At 41.5% G+C, this 16,426-nt stretch overlaps 1 protein-coding gene across 2 annotated transcripts in view; it reads right to left on the bottom strand.

Moving 5' to 3' along the window:
• Window positions 1-14,304, bottom strand: part of BTAF1 (B-TFIID TATA-box binding protein associated factor 1) — a 53,188-nt gene extending 38,884 nt beyond the window's left edge. Inside the window, exons 1-2 of one of the 2 annotated variants that reach the window (XM_021293735.2) lie at window positions 13,847-14,304; window positions 9,345-9,439 (exon numbers count right to left, since the gene is read on the bottom strand). In XM_021293735.2, the coding sequence (XP_021149410.2) occupies window positions 9,345-9,439; window positions 13,847-13,915 (164 nt within the window). In that variant the 5' untranslated portion in view covers window positions 13,916-14,304. Of the gene's footprint in view, window positions 1-6,782; window positions 7,141-9,344; window positions 9,440-13,846 lie in introns of those variants that run through there. The other variant, XM_065068344.1, reaches the window with a different exon arrangement.
• Between the last annotated feature and the right edge of the window lie 2,122 nt (window positions 14,305-16,426).

Raw genomic sequence — 16,426 nt, 5'->3', positions numbered from 1 at the left:
AGAAATTTTAGATTTTTCTAATCGCTACTGAAGTGTATCAACAAGATAGAACTTGCAGTGGCAATTCAAAATTCTTATGAACAGCATTACATTCAAATTACTTTTTCTTCTAAGAAATACCACACGAGCTTTTACACTGACACAGAGGTCATTAGAAATGTTTCTGACACAAAGACATCAATTCAGGTGCTAAAAACCAGGCATCTAGTAGCATTTGAGATGCTTCAGAATGAGTCATGCACATGGGGTCAGCAGACATGACACAGAATGCAGGAGCCCCTTGTTATTCTGAAGCAGCCAGGACATATTAGACCATCTCAAGTGGCACCAGACATCTAGATTAGGCAAGAGAATCCTCACCACATAAATATTCCAAGTCATCAAACACAGAGCACTTCATTAAAGCACACTAGCTTTGAAAGGACTAAAGCTTGAAATCTTACTTTCAGACTAGAACCATCTGAGAAATACTAAAGAATAATCAGTAGGTCTGTGATCAAGGATATCAACTCGTAACAGCCACCTCAAATTGGACCAGACTCTTCCACCACTAGACTACAACAGTTTTATCTAACAACCCTAAAAAAAAAATAGTAATTAATTTTTAGAGAAAGATTGCAGGCAAGAAGGATTCTAACAGTACAAAACTTCATTTACATTGTTATTTGTCAGAATAGTAAGGTTGGCTGTCATAAGGGGGAACATCATCTCTCTAATCAACTCTGTTATACAGAATGATTACGCACGCAGGCTTAGTTGAGTTAACTAAAGGCAGTTTTGTGAATAAAAGTACACAGAAACTATTACTGACCCCCAGCCATTAAACATAATAAGCCCTTTGCTCTTCTGGTGCACTAGTGCAGCAAAGAAAACATTTTTGAAACTACAAAGGACAAACAGGAGAGCAAGTACCTTCCAAAGAGCCATCACAACTAACCCAGTGGCACTCTGCAAGGTAGCATGATGATTCCCTGTTCTACTCACTGTCTTCTGATAAATTTTGCATATTCAGCATTAAGGCCAGATTAGATGAGTCTCTGAGCAACCCGATCTAGTTGAAGATGTCCCAGGCCATGGCAGAGGGGTTGGACTACATGATCTTTAACTAAAACCATTCTGTGATTTTATGCCTGAGGAACAGCTCCAAAAGCTGGGGCGGTAGGACACACCGTGTTGGGTCCCTCCCTGGAGTCAGAAACCAAACCCTGCACAAGTTCTATGGTTCTAAACCAAGTCAGACATGACTGTATCCAGGCAGAGCAGGCAAATGTTGCAACAAATGACCCGTTCTTCATGCTAATCTTCAGTTCTTTGGTGCCTAAAGCTATGTCTCCAAAGAGGGGGTTGATCTCAATTTGAAGGGGCAGTTACAATGTTCGAAGTGAACCTTATGGCACTCCTGTGGAAACTGGATGATGTGGATTTGAAAGCCCTTCTGCATTAGAAAACTAGTAGTGGGATAGTTAATGACCAGGACAAGATACAGAAGTTATCAACAGTATCTCTAAAATGTTTCCAAAAGAAGATGCATGCAGCTGAATTGTATTAAGATCTTGATCATCCCAGCATAAGTGTTTTGACTGGACTGGGTCCTGGACAGGACTTCAGATGGGAAAACTTTCAATTCATTTATTTCAATGACTTGAGGTTTAAAAGGGACAGTGAGCTGATCCTGGCTGCCACTGAAGTGATCTGTTCGGACTCTGCATCTCTGTGTGCACCAGTATATTTAACAGGCCAGGGAGTAGTACCTGACAGGAAAGGCCAACTGGTACAGAACAGCTCATAACAATCCTAGCGTATCCTCCAACTCATTAGAATTGTGTGACTGTACAGGAAAACCCCCTTAGTGGTGTAGTCCCTGGAATGCTCTAATGTCAGACTGTGTCTAGAGCTCTTTGGAAGACTACCAGCTGACACCCATCAGAAAGCAAGGGAATTACAAATCTACACTGCAAGTCATATTTGAACACCCAGTAGCTTCCTCCCAAGCACTGAGTACAGAAATCGCCCAGAAACCTAGAAAACATCACTAAAAAATATAGTCTGACAGGGGTTCACATTCACTCTTAAATTCAACCTAATTTTTAATAGAAATGCCTTAGTTTTCCTTGTTGACCTGATAATCCTTCATTCAGTGTGGTGGTTCATCATTTGGTGATATCCCAGATTGGTAAGCTTCATAGTTCAAAAAAGCTCAAGCCCTGACTAAATCACATATAAACTGTTAAATAATCAATAAAACAACATTCTAATATATAATCAGCAAGCAAGGAAAAGAAAATCACAACCTAATTTAGAACAAAGAAGTATGATGATACACAAAGAATGATCGTGATTTTACTTCTCATAGGTGGGAGACCATGAAGTAAATAGTTATGAAGGTGGGGCTGTGGACAACAGAAATTTTGTTTCCTACAAAGCAGTGGAAGGGATACCTGGAATAAAACAAGAGCTCCATCACCACACTGGTCACAGTATTACATACTGCATATGGAAGTCAAGCAAATGCTACAATTAGTATAATTAAATCCATTTGGAATGTATAGTTCATATATTATATGATCTGTAGCATTAGGGTGTACAAGTTTTATTTGTGAACTACTACATATGTATCTGCATCCAAGAAGGCAGCCCAAACACATATGATCAATTACATAACTGTGAGAAAGAATAGGAAAGTAAAATAGCTGTAAAGACTAATAATATAAGAAGTGTTTCAACAAGTGATCTAGGGAACTCCTCAATAAGAATTCCAGTTCAAGCTGCTGGAGTAGGTTAGAAGTCTTATCAGAGTGCAATCCTGAGTTTCAATTTCCATTTCAGTCTATCAGATGTCTGAGAAATTTCACAGCTCTATCTCATTTGTGCAGCAGTGAACATGCTACTTCTGCTTCCCATGAGGGCGTGTGCACTCCCTCCTACAAACAGCAACAGGGAGAGCAGTCCACTGTTCTGCTCTTCCAGTTAATCTCCATCAATAAGAGAAGAGTTACACTATTTTGCCTCCTTTTGAGTCAGGACTTCTCTAATCATATTGGTTAGAGCATTCACCTATTCTGACAGTACAAGCATATGCCTTTGCATAGTAGGGAAAATATACTTCTTGTTCAGTTTAACTCTCGCTTTTCATGCAAGAGCAGCCATGAAGAAATAGCTTCCAAGCAAGCTAGAAGCTGACCTCTTTCTTTACAACGTTTGTTACTCCAAAAGAACAATTTCTGAAAGGTACACAGGGCCCATAAAAGATTTTTGGACAATGCTGGTATCCTGTAAGAACTTCATATTCCCCAGGATGCAGTATTACACTGGAAATGTTACATAAATAATGACGCCAGTCAGTGCAGCCATTTATTCTTGGGAAATCACAGCCCTCCACCCCAAAAGCCAAGAGCAACACATGAGGCCCACTTATTTTCCAGGAGCTTTACTATCATAGACTTCTGACATTATTTAATTTTAAAATAAAAACCACATTCAGTTACACACAAATCCAAGTACCTGAAAACACTGAGAGCTCTAGCGACTAGTATTAAACTTAGATGGCCCAAATAAAGAATGGCTTGGAAGAACAGCAAGTTGTTATGCTTTCCCATATTTGCTTAAGGAAGTGTCTTGAAAAAACCCTGAAGAGGATGTCTTTAAGTTATTTCAGGGTGAACTTAAAGATATACCTATTCAATTAAAAGTATTTATTATTAATGCATCTTGCCAGCCTCATGCATTTAATCACATTTTAAAAGCACACTTGTTCTCCTTCATACTGCAAAGGCCTCCAAAACCAGGCAAAAGCCATTAACAGCTTGGTGTTGGAATAATGTGCCTTTGAACACATTAGAGAAACTGGAAAAAAGTTTTATTAGATATTGAAAGAGACTATCAACACTGTAATCTACTGAAACTCAATCACCCTGAGTAATCTGTGAGCATTGCCATTTCCCATAAATTGGCAGTACTGCTTTTTCATCAAGTGTCTCTAGAGATCGCTAGCAAGCCATTGCATTTATTCACTTGGATCATATACTTTGTAGGAATTAAGCTGAAGCAAAACTTGTCACTTCCTTTTTTAATTCTCAGTTCTACTATCAAGAACAAATTAATTTAATTAGCTATGCAACCATTGTACTACTCCATACATACTTCTAAGACCAGAGACAGGAGATAGAGCCTACCAAATTAGCTTGCACATTCACAGAAAGAACATCAACCTTCCCACCCACCTACACATACTTCTGGAGGATGGCATTCATTAGTTAAGTCTCTTCAGCATAACACTATGAAAGAGATGAGCATATACAAAGCAACTGTTCTGCAACACCTTTTGGTATGAGGTATCTACTGTATATAGAAAACAGGTCTTCCATCTGTGTAACAGCAGAATCTGGTAAAACATATGCATACATATAATGCAGGATAAAATATCAGAATCTCGTTCATCAACAGAATTAATTCTTCCTGAACAGACTAGGGGTTTGAGAAAGGTTTTCAATCAGCCAAACAGCAGAAACTGAACTTTACTGGGAAAATGACCACTTGATAATTTACTGGTTTGGAATGTAAAAATACCCTTCCCCCCACCTCCAAAAATGGCTAATTTTAAAAATATTGTTCAAATACAGAACTAATCCTAATGAAGTTTTTTTGTTAATATCAGTGTCTGGTGTGAAGTCGAAGACTACGGTTCTTGGAGAAAGATTCATTTGAATCAACTTCTCCCTCACCCTCCACACTTGTACAGTTAGAATCATTCAATAATGAAGTATTATGGTGGTCCTTCAAAAATATAAAATGTAACAGTAACTACCTGGAGGAAAAGTACAGATCTCTACAATTAAACATAGCTGGTACAGAAGCTGGAACAACTACACCCTTTACAGAAATATAGTTATGTGGTATATAAGTGTACAAAGCAATTATTTTTAAAATGTCTGAAAATAAAGGACCTTAGAAATTCAACATTCTGAAGTAAAGGGTGAATACCATTTCTTTTATTTATGAAAGCAATACTGACATGATATCATCAGTGTTCCTATGGTCCAGCAGCCAAAAGATTCATTTATCAAGAGCTGCTGTGTAAGTTCAAAGGGATAGTGACAGGTTTTGCTGTAGCTATCAAAAAAACCATATGCAAGGCCAAATTTACACAGTATCTGCTGTGGAGTTAGCCAGGAATAACCAAGGCCTTACAGCACTCCAAAATGTACAATTTACATGTGGAATTGAAACAATTCTATACCAACTCATGTGTATTACAGAACCTTCATTAGCGTTTTATAACTTATGTTCAACTTGTGTAACATTTTGTTCCTGAAACTGTACTCTGAAACAATGTATCACATATAACATTAACACACCAATTTTCTTAGTGCTCCACACAGAAGCTTTAGAGCCTTATCCAAACCACAATTTTTCTGCTTGTCAATTACCAGACCAAACAGGTGTCAGCTAAATCTTTACAAAGAACACTACTGCTTTCCACTAAAGCCACGTGGTGTTACAGAAATACAGGAACATTTCTAAGTGAATGTGAAACCAATCTTTACAGTAGACACAACCTCATCATACAGCTGAAAAGCTGTATCTTGACATTCATTAGCCCCCATGTCACATATATGTTAGCAGTTATTCAAGCAGACTGCCCCAGACCTCATGTAATTAGAATACAACTATTATACATGATAGCTTACAGTAGGATTTTAATATACATAGTAGTCTTGTTACAGTAATCCTTACTACTTCCAAATTCTAATGGACACCTTCAGGGGAAAAAAGAAGAAGTGTTGAGTAGAATAAGATAAATGGATGCTGTGCAGAAACTACCAAGCTCAAACTAGAACACCTGCTACTAGAAGTCTTAAAAGTGTGTATTGCTGCTATAAGTTTTAGTTAACAACGGATTTCCATTACAAATGTGCACACCTTTACTTTGCTACATAGAACTGTAAACTTATTCACACACAGCTTCAAAAACAAAATTTACTTTTGTTATAGCACTTCAGAAGTGCAAAGATACTATCAACACGTGACTTGAAGCCAATCTATCATAAAGTTAATTTGGATTTATGGTTTCTCCTCAGCTATTCTGTTTGGAAGCATTTCCGGCGCCCGGCCCCCGCCCCCCACCCCCCCAGAAAAAAGGCAGGAATTTGGGCTCAGCATTTTTTACAAAACATCTCTATTAATGCACACTTCTGTATCTGTGAATACTTCAAACGCTGGCACACCCCAGCAAACATGTGTGTAAGCAGATACTACCCAACATCTTGAGGCAGAGCCAGAACACGCTAATCGCTTTTCTCCATGGAAGCCCTTTTTATTTTGGTTACTTTACAGCTAAGGGCTGTGAAAGCCAAAAGGGTTCCTTACCACTTTTTGAGACTCGATAGCATTACCCTTATTCCCTAGCAGTTTAACCCGAGAAAGCACTGGGCAACAAATCAAAGCCGTCAAATTAAGGAGGAAGCCCGAGGCGGCCCAGACGGAGCCCTGCGGCCTGTTGAGAGGAGGGGGCCTCCCCGTGCGCCGGGCACGGGAGTCACCCCAGGGCAGGCGGCACAGCCAGGCGCCGGGGTACGGAGCCACCCCCGACCCCACCGAGGCGGCACATGCCGACCAGGAGCGCGGAGGCCCCAGCGAGGCCTCCACAGGCTTCCGAGGCGAGCGGGGGCGGAAACCGGGCACCCTCGTCACCCCCGCACGCCCGAAGCCAGGCCACCCGGAGGGCCGAGGACTCCGGGCCGCCGCCAGCTCTCCTTCCCCCACCCTTCCCGGCTCCTACAGACCTGGAGACGGCCATGGCCGCCCGGAGCTGGGCCGCGGCGGAGACTCGCGGCGGGACGGCAGGCGGGGGGGCCGGCGCCGCTCTCCCGGGGAGGAGGGCGCAGGGCCTAGCTCGGGCCTCTCGGGCGCCGCACCCGGCCTCGGCCCCGCCGGTGATCCGCGGGGAGCAGCTGAGCGCAGCTGTGGCCGGCAACGGTCCGAGTCTCGCTCCCCCCGGGGGGGCAGCAGCAGCGCGGGCGTGAGAGACGCACGACTCTCGGAGCGCGAGTTAAAGCTTCTATTCCCCCATCGCCAGGGCGAAGCCCAATGCCTGGTTTTATATGAGCAGCCATCTTGTATTTATTCCCTTCCTCCATGATAGCCGCTTCCTGATTGGCAACAGCGCCCGACCGCAGCCAATGGAGAGAGAGCTTCTAAGAGCAAGGAGGGCGGGCGCACGCAGCGCCCGGACTGAGCAGGACCAGCCATGGAGCCTGCCGAGCCGGCTGGGGGGGGCGTCGGCCTCTGGTGGGGCGTACCATCTGCACTCGTGTATGGGGAAAGCTCAAAGGAGAGCGTCCCAGTCCCTCGCCCCGAGGGGAGAAGAGAGGCACCAGAGCGCGAAGTACACGCGTGTCCTTGCCAGTCCACCGGATGGCAGCGCTTCTCCCCCATCACCGTGGCGGGAGAGAGCAGCCGGGAAGTGGGCGAGCTCACCCTGCGCTCCCCGTTCGCCGAGATGCGCCGCCCCTCGGCTTACGCCCGGCGCTGCGGCGCCGATGCCCAGCCCGCGGAGACTACGGCTCCCGGCGTGCAGCGCGCTCAGCACCGCGCCCCCGCGCGGGGACGGGAGAACGCGGCCCCGGCCGAGGGGTCGCCCCTGTGGTCTGTCCTTCCCGCTCTGCGCTGCTGTCCCGGCCCTGCGGCCGGTGGTCGCCTCAGAGCGGTTCACTTCCGTTACTCACACGGGTTTATGAACTGGCACCAACCCCCTCAGGCAGCAAAGGGGCATCTGAGCCGCTTCCCCGGCGCGGCCCAGTCACGGCGGCTGCGTAACCGGCCGCGTTCCGCTCCGCCACCTGCCGCCTCCTCCTGGGCGGACGCAGCTGGCCCGTCCTCCCGGCCCGGCTGCGCTCCGGGCGGCCTCTGGAGCAGAGGGAGCTTAAGGCTCCCCGGGATTCCCGGCGGTGGCCGGTGCCGGGCGCAGACCCTGGGCAGCTGCCCGCGGTTTGCTCTTGGCAAAGAAGCCCAGGCTCTCCGAGGGCCTGCTGTCAGCTTGGGTCACATCAGAGAAACACTGATTCAGAAATCAGTGTTCGAGTAGTCATTTAAATTAATTATCCCAGACAGGAGCGTAAATTTAGCTGACATACATAACCTTTCATGTGATTAGTTGAAAACACAATAATAGAGTTTGCTTTCCTATAAGCGATGCATAAACTTGCATAAATACATGAATTTGCATAATACCGTATGATAAAGTTTTCCTCTCAAGCCGACTGTGGTGCATATTTAATATCAGAGCTTTCTGCAGGGGTCTCTGCTTTTCTGCTGGTTGGTTTCCCTTCCCTGTGGTTATTAACTCTTCAAGTACAGGGTCCCTCATTCACACCCCACTAATACATACATACTCCAAACACGCTGTCTGCAGGTTCACGGTCTTTTTACAGTTCTATAAACAAGACACCAGTACATAATACCTCAATCCATTCTTATCCATGTGGGTCCAGCCTATACTCGAGTCCTTTAGAAAGTTTTGCTGCAGGCACCTCTTTCCTGCTGGTTCCCTCTCCTGTCCTTTGGTGGGAGTTCTGTGGTGAGCAGCAGCTGGTGTAGAGGCGTCAAGCACACACCAGCAGCATGAGTTAGCCCAAAGCCTCCGCATCACACAATGTGGCCAGAGCAAAGGCTTCGTTTTCTGAGGTAGAGATGGTTTAGTGACAGTGCTACACTCTTTGACACAGATAATGTCTTTTCCTGTCATGTCTGTGATGTAGTAACTAGTTTTAGGAAGCTCGGTATGCGTCCCGTAGCAGAACACGCAAAAAAAATGCAGTGGGTTTAGTTGGAGATCAAGAGCCTCTTCCTGAAGTGCTCCAAAACCACACGCACCTTCCTTTCTGCCGTCAAACGCAGTCGTGTGTTACAGGTGCATCTGCCTGGGCCCCTGCCCCGTCACCTGAGGCACATGTTTACTCCCATCCCATGTGTGTACGCATTTCCACATGATGGAGTGCCTGCTTTTCAGCCACATGATGGGAAAGAACAGCAGGGACCTGGGGTAGGGAGCAGCAAGGAGCAGGGTGGATGTATTTTCCTTGCATGTTAGATGCTCTTGACAGAGATGTACAGCAAATATCCCTGATAATATTCCCACATTTGTTTAGCCAGGAATCAGCAGCCATCCTGTCCTGCTGTAGGTGTTATTGAAATGACCCTCAGGTGCTGTTTCCAATTCTAACACCCTATTTCCCCTTAGGTTCCTTAAAAACATTTTGTGCATTGTTTTAATAGCAGTCAAGGCAGAGTGCCCAACAAACATGCAATAAAATTTGTTTTGAACAGCTCCATAGGGGTTATCCTACCTGATAAAAATAAGTGCAGGGAAATTACTGGTGGTGGGTCTTATGCACTGAGTACTTGCTGAAATGATGATAAACTGCAGTCCAAGCAAAACAATCTACAAAAGACAGAAAGAACGATCCGTTATTTACCTAATAGCAGGCACTCTGGACCGAAACAATATTCGTTCAAGTTTCACACCATATATTTTTGTATTTTTATGTGACATTTATGTGAAGCACATCGTTACTTAACTCTTCACTTGTATCTTCTGCTTAGTTCTTTCCCTACACCCTATGAAAACCAATTTTTCTTTGTTTATACCAATCCTTTTTGCATATTTTTTCTTTTCACCCATTTTTCAAGGAGTAGCCATACGTTTTCTCCTGGGTTTTTTTGCATATGTTGAAAGAACCCCCCCTCACTGCAAATCTGCTGTGTGTCTCTCAAACCTGTTCCTAAATTAGATAAAACTCAATAATTTCAAGTCAGGTGGTATGATCATTAATTCCTTCATTGACCTCAATTAATTTTATTTTGTTTTCCTTCTCCTTCCAGCTGTGTCCACCTGTGAACTCTTATTGCATAGACTGCAGCTTTCTTAATTGCTACATGTACCTACAGAGCCCAGGGAAAAAATGGTGCCGTCTTCAAGTGCTAGAGCCGTGCAAATAGTAGATGACAGAGGCACATTTTTCCTGGTGGAATCCCTCCTGATTAGGCCTGACATACCACAACCTTCCACATGTTCTGGTCTTCTAGTTTGATTTTTCCAGTTAGTTTTTTTGTGTCCTGAAGGTTTGTAGCTTTGCAGTGCTTAGGATCACACCAACCTCTCTGTAACAGTTGGTATTTTCATGATAATTTGCATGTGTTTTAGTGATTGTCTTATTTGATTTCTAAATTCCCTTGGAAATCTTGTCTGAAGAGACACTAGTATTAAAAGTTTGTCCCTGCTTTGCAGTTTGTTCAGATATCTTCTCTGCTGGTGCCTCAGTCACTATAATTATTTTGATCAATTGGGGAAATTTACTCTTAGATAAACATGTGTATTATGATCTTATGCAGGTAAAGTGTGCAGGTTCTTTGCAGCATGTATTTCTTAATGCTGTTTTCTGTTCTGAAGTCTGAAAAATAACCAGTTATCTCGCAGATTATTCCTAGCATGCTTTAAATTTCTAATTTATTTATATATTTAACTGTTTCTTCTTCAAGTATTATTTAATCTTCCTAGTTTTTATTTTACATTTTATCTCTGTAGGTTAGGTCCCTTTTTACTGATGCCACTAAAAGCAGATTTCTGATTGCTGAAGAACATTTTTTCTTGATTAATCTCTTGTTTCTTGATACCTAATTAATACTTTTTTATTGGTCTTCTACCTTTTTTTTTTTTTTAAATTTAAAGGTGTACTTATTTATTATCATTTAAGCTTCACTAGTTTCCATGCTCTCATGCTTTTAATTGTCTCATTTTTACTGCAAGGAAATTTTTTACTAGCTGCATAATGTTCTTGAAAACCTCCTTAAAAATGGGCAACTTGTACATGGTCTTCCTTTTAAGTTCTTCACCGTAAGTGATGGTGGTAGGAGGCTGGATGCTGACTGATGGCTCTCGTAGTGCAAAAAACACCTAGACATACCGATGAAATGCTGTGTTTTGAGAGACAAATCGGGGTGAAGTCACTGCCTCCCACAACACAGAGTAGCAACATTAGAGGAAAAAGTTTGATGGGCTCCCATTTCTCAACATCAAACAGGATTGTGGTAACAATTAGTTAGTAAAAATCACCAATCCCTGAAAAGTTCCAAATGTCACCAGAGCTGTGTAATTATCTCATTATATTTCAGTGCCTCCGATCATATTTAACATTGTACATTCAGGACAGTTTTCCTGAATGAGGGTTTCCTGATGTGACAAATAGACAAAACTTGTGATTCTCTTTGGAGAACTTCTGTTCTCAGGGATTTTATCTCATGAGATTGCATAATCTCCATTATAAACAGATACTCTGCACAACTGATCCACCTTGTTGTACAAGGTTGTACAACCTCATTTTTGTTAACCATGGTCTGTAATTTCTTCAGCATTTAGTTCCATGATCTCAGACTTCTGATTTTCTAAGTCAGCTCTACTTGCCACTCTATCCTGTAGCAGATAAAGATTTAAATTACTGATATTCCTTGGACACACATGATATAAAAAACTGGAAGTTCCTTAGTTTTGTCTTGCTGTTATCCATGCTCCTGGTTTAAATAAACATTTTATAATTTGGGTAGTTTATTGTTCCCATGGCATGTTTTTTATTTTTATTTCCAAAATAGCTTTTATGCTTATGTTTAAATCCTCCCTCTTTTTACCTCTCTCTGTAGGGTGTTATGCACTCTGAAGTATTAGGAAATTAACAATAGTCACTCCAATGGACATCTACATCTTTACACCTGATCTCTCACTGACATCTGGGAGAGCAGACATCTCCATTGATATACAGAAATTTATATAGGTATTTATAACGCACGTATACATATATTTATACATAGGTATACATGTATATAAAAATGAATTTAATATTTCATATCTGGAAAGAAGACTGAAGGGGAGAAAAGTTCTTGTTGAGTACCTAAGGTGTGGGATTTTTTGATCAAGGTAACGGGCAAAAATGAGCCACAGTTAGAGACAAAGAGAAATGGAAATAATGAGGATAAACTCTTCCTATAAAGCTGCAGGTCCTTCTACACAGGCATGTGGAAAAATGCAACATGAAAATAACATGAGAGAAGCAAGTAGAGACCTTTTATGAAGTTCTTCTGTTATTTAAGCTTGTGTGGCTGTACATTTTTTTTCTTTATTTAATTTCAGTAGTCAGATTGTTCTCTCATAAACTAAGGCAAGAGAGACATTAGCCTGTGCAGTAACAACAAAAAAAATGCACAAACTGAATACAAAGAGCATAAATAGAAAAGCACCTCTGTCATCAGGGACATAAGGATTCAGAAACACACTATAATGCTGAATAAACAGGGCCAGAGGTTTCACATCTAGTCCAGCTCTTTCCAAAAGCTGTTGCTTTTTAAACATAGAAAAGAAGGCTAATCTGTGGCCATCATCAAAAATTCTCCTACAGTTAATGAGTTTAAATTAGATTTAAAAACAAGCCAAGTGAACCTATCCTTTGCTCTATTATATTATAACTAGTATATTAAATGATAGAAATAATTAATGTTTTTCTTTTAATTTGTAGACACTGTTTCTTGGAATATATTTTAGGCCTACTAAAGATTTCTGGTGTGTAACTTCCAAAGAATCAGAATTTACCATTCACCATGTACCAGAATTGCTATTAAATTGCTCCAACGTGATGTAGATACCAAGATATGGTGGTCCCATTTTTCATCTGGGATGTGCAGACAAGGATGAAACAGCTGTAGCATTCACTTTGCAATCTTAGCTTACACTTCATTTTTTATTTACCAGGTACATACCAAAGATGGATTGAGGTGTGATTAACAGGTATCAACAATAGCTTGTACTCTCTTATGTTCTCCTTTAAGGGTTAATCTTGCTGTATAGACTTTTGTTTGGTAGTCTAACTTGCAAAGTTAAAACTTCCCTCTGTTTATGTTAGAAAAGGTCCTTTGAAGAACTGCGTGAAGATCATCCTCATCTGTGTCAACTTTCAAGTTTATCAGTCTTGGGGGCTCTTTCATCTTCCTTTGTGGAACATGCAGTGCTGAATGTTACTCAAAAAGGAAGAAGATGCCTCGTGCTTTTGGTATGACTTTGTCTTGACTTGCTTGTTTTACTTCTTATAGAGGCAGTTACCTCAGATTTGTTACACTTGAACTAATTCATAACTGCAAGTTTTGTGTGACAGGTACAGTAATAGCAACGTTATAGTGTGTTCTGATACTGTCCTGAAAGCGTGCAATAAGATGGTAGGTATTTCTGACAAATTAGATTGATTCTCAGGTTCCTCAAATAATGGTATTCCTGATATCCAGTAAAATCTGGCTTGTTTTTAGTACATGAAACAGATTTGTGGAGTAGTTTCTTACTTGTCTGAAATTCTCATTGCATTCTGGAGGGAGTATCTTCAGGATATTATACTAGACATAGACTAGATTTAAAGCTTAAAGTGAAGCCTTAAGTAGTTTTAAGCTTCCCACATGACTGTATTGTAGGATTAGAGGTCTGAGTGCTCCTGTATTTTTTTGATAACTGTTATTTACAACAACATGGTGCTTACACAGAGCCACAGACACAGCTTAGAAGACCCAGATAAGAAGTTGCCAGGAATTCCTCCTCCAGCATATGCCCTTATTTTCTACCCAGTAATCTTTCACCAGCTTTTTACACATGCATATTTTGCACATTTCTTCCTTCGCACTGATAACTAACATTTTCTCATTTGCCCTCCTCCTTTGTTTTTCTCTTTTAAAATATTTTTTTCCTGTCCTTTTTCCTTTGCCCCCCCACCCCCATTGTCTTCTCACCTCAGCAGAAAGGAGACGCAGGTTGCCTTCTCACCTGGTTCCTTTTTGTCATGCTTTTTTCTGAATCCGCACAAGAAGAAGAAAGAAGAAAGAAGGCGGCCATCTGCGGGTTTGGCAGCTGCTGTCCACTGGGACCAGTAAAGCACAGTCTGCTGACAACTGGAGCAAGTAAGAGTCAGCCTGGAGAGGAAGCAAACACCAGTGGTTGGTAACAGCATGGAAACTATGGTTTTTTGTTTGCACACACATTTTAAATAAACTGCTGCTTACAGCAGCCAGGAATTCATATCCCCTTGCTGAAACCCAGATGGGGAATACAGTCCTCTTTTCCCCAGCACTGAGCAGATTTTAAATCACAAATGATCTTAAGGTGTCTGCATTTCTGGACACCTCGTGTGAGACATCTTAAGAACGAACTGATCTTTGGAAGCTGCTGCTCAGGTCATTTAACTGCTGGTCCCAGCACACTGGTTGTAGAAGTGCACCCCAAATTTGAATCGTAACACATCACTGAGCCTGCAACTTGCTAGCATTTACTATAGATGCAAATACACAGAAAAGGATCCTAATCATACTTGTGACTCCTTCTAGGTCATTTGCCTTTTGCCCCAGCTGAGAGAAGAACAGTCACGTGCAAACCTTTCTGTCCCTTTTTCAGTTAACTGTTTATTCTTCAAACACAAGAATAAGCTAGCTGCATGTGTAATGCAGGTTTCTATGTACAAACTTAATTGTATCCCTGTGCTTTAGTTTTCTGCTGGAGCTAACCTTTCTTTTTCCTAAGCCCTTGTTGGGAATCAGCCTTCTGCATAGAGCTTATCCGAACTTTCTCCCAGCATTTTCCAGGAACCACCTAAACATTTCTTGACCCAGTACGATCACACCTCCAGGCAAGCTGGCCCCATGGCTTCACCACCCGATCAAAGTCAGGCCTCCAGTTAAATCATGACTTCAGGACAGTGACAGAAAAATAAGTTTTCTGTGAGTTCAGAAGTTCTATATATTAAAACTCTTATAACTTCTTCAAATAATTTTGTGCTGCCTCTGGATTTTCTGTATCCTTGGGTTCTTCTTCAAAGTTTCACACTTAGGGCAATGGGAAACCAACACTGTCCATCCAAGTCTAGATTTTTATTGCTCTTTGATAGAACAACAGCTATTTCTGCATTTGCTAAGAACATACATAAGAGGCCAGAAAGATTTTATGACATTTTAATAAAACTGAAATAAATAAAATTGTTGGGGGCTTTTGTGTGATTTTTTTTTTTTTTTAAATGAGTGCCACTGTAATACAATAGTTGGTTTAAAAATGAGAAATATTTTACTTAATTTCATTCTCCACCATGTGGATCAATCAGTAATTGAATACTACAGATAAAAATATGCAGTGATGACTCAGCTGTTGAATTCAAGGTAAGTGTCAGTAACAGTTTGTAATGTATTATGTGGGTAAGCTCTGCCTAATTCCATTAGGAACAATAGGCTGGAAAGACTTAGCCTAAATTCTAAAAAAAATAAACTAAACATACAAACCCAACTTTGGCTATTTTCATAGTAATCTCAAAGCTATTTGTGGAAACATCTCATCTATTAATTTTGCTTGAAAAGAAGAATCCAACATAGTTGCAGAAGTGATGTTTGTTTTGTCAGATAATAGGAACACCACCATCTGACTGTGTCTAAACCCTCCAAGGGTCCTGCAGGATCTGACCAAGGACTGGTAACAGCTACCGCTGATCCCAACTCCGTACGCCACATTTCTCTTTGCCCTGAGCTTTCTAGTGCACCAGCTTCTCAGCTACCCAGGCAGCCCTGGCAGCCCCGCTGAAGTAATGAAGGATTGACTGTAGAGTCACTTCAGTCCTAAAATACATAATTCAAACCCCCAAAGATACAAAGGAGAAATGCTTGCTCTTGATTCACTGTCTGAATATTGCATACATAATATTAACAAAAAAAAAAAAAGGCTTGTAATACCAGTCTCTAATTCTTAGCTTTCTGGAGAATAGCAGGGTGCGTTTTTTTTCTTGTTTTTTTTAAAAAAAATCTAGAAATATAGTGGCCCATGTTGCAGACCTTCCTCACATCCAAATGAACAAGTCTAGATAGAGTCTCAGCTTAAACCCCATTCAAAAACAAACAAACAAAAAGGAAAGTGAAAGAACAAATGCCTTTTCTGAACATTTGGTGCTCAGTTCCCCAACCGGTTTATATAAAGAGAGCTTAATTCCTGGGACCGCATGAATGAGGCTCACAATCAGAGATGTAATGGGAAATATAATTGACTGGCTGCTGTGAAAATGAGAAAACTATTTACTTTGTACAATAAAGCCAAAGTTGTTCTACCAGTTGCAAAGGCAATGGAGCATCTGCAGTTTGAATTTGTATTCACAGAATCCTTTGATTTTGGGAACTTTTTGCATGTGTTACTTAACAACAGGAGTTGCCAGATATTCCACATTTTTCAAATCTAGTCCTTATTTAGTAGTCATAGAACCATGAATTCAGAAATCTGGGGTTTATACTGCTGCTAAATGGCAAAAAGCTCTGTGGGTTCTGGCTATGAACACATACACACTTTTTTTTTTCCAGTTTTCCAGTGTATACCTATAAC

Source organism: Columba livia, chromosome 6, assembly GCF_036013475.1.
Source record: "Columba livia isolate bColLiv1 breed racing homer chromosome 6, bColLiv1.pat.W.v2, whole genome shotgun sequence".
Taxonomy (NCBI): domain Eukaryota; kingdom Metazoa; phylum Chordata; class Aves; order Columbiformes; family Columbidae; genus Columba; species Columba livia.
This window is presented reverse-complemented; position numbering and strand designations above follow the sequence as displayed.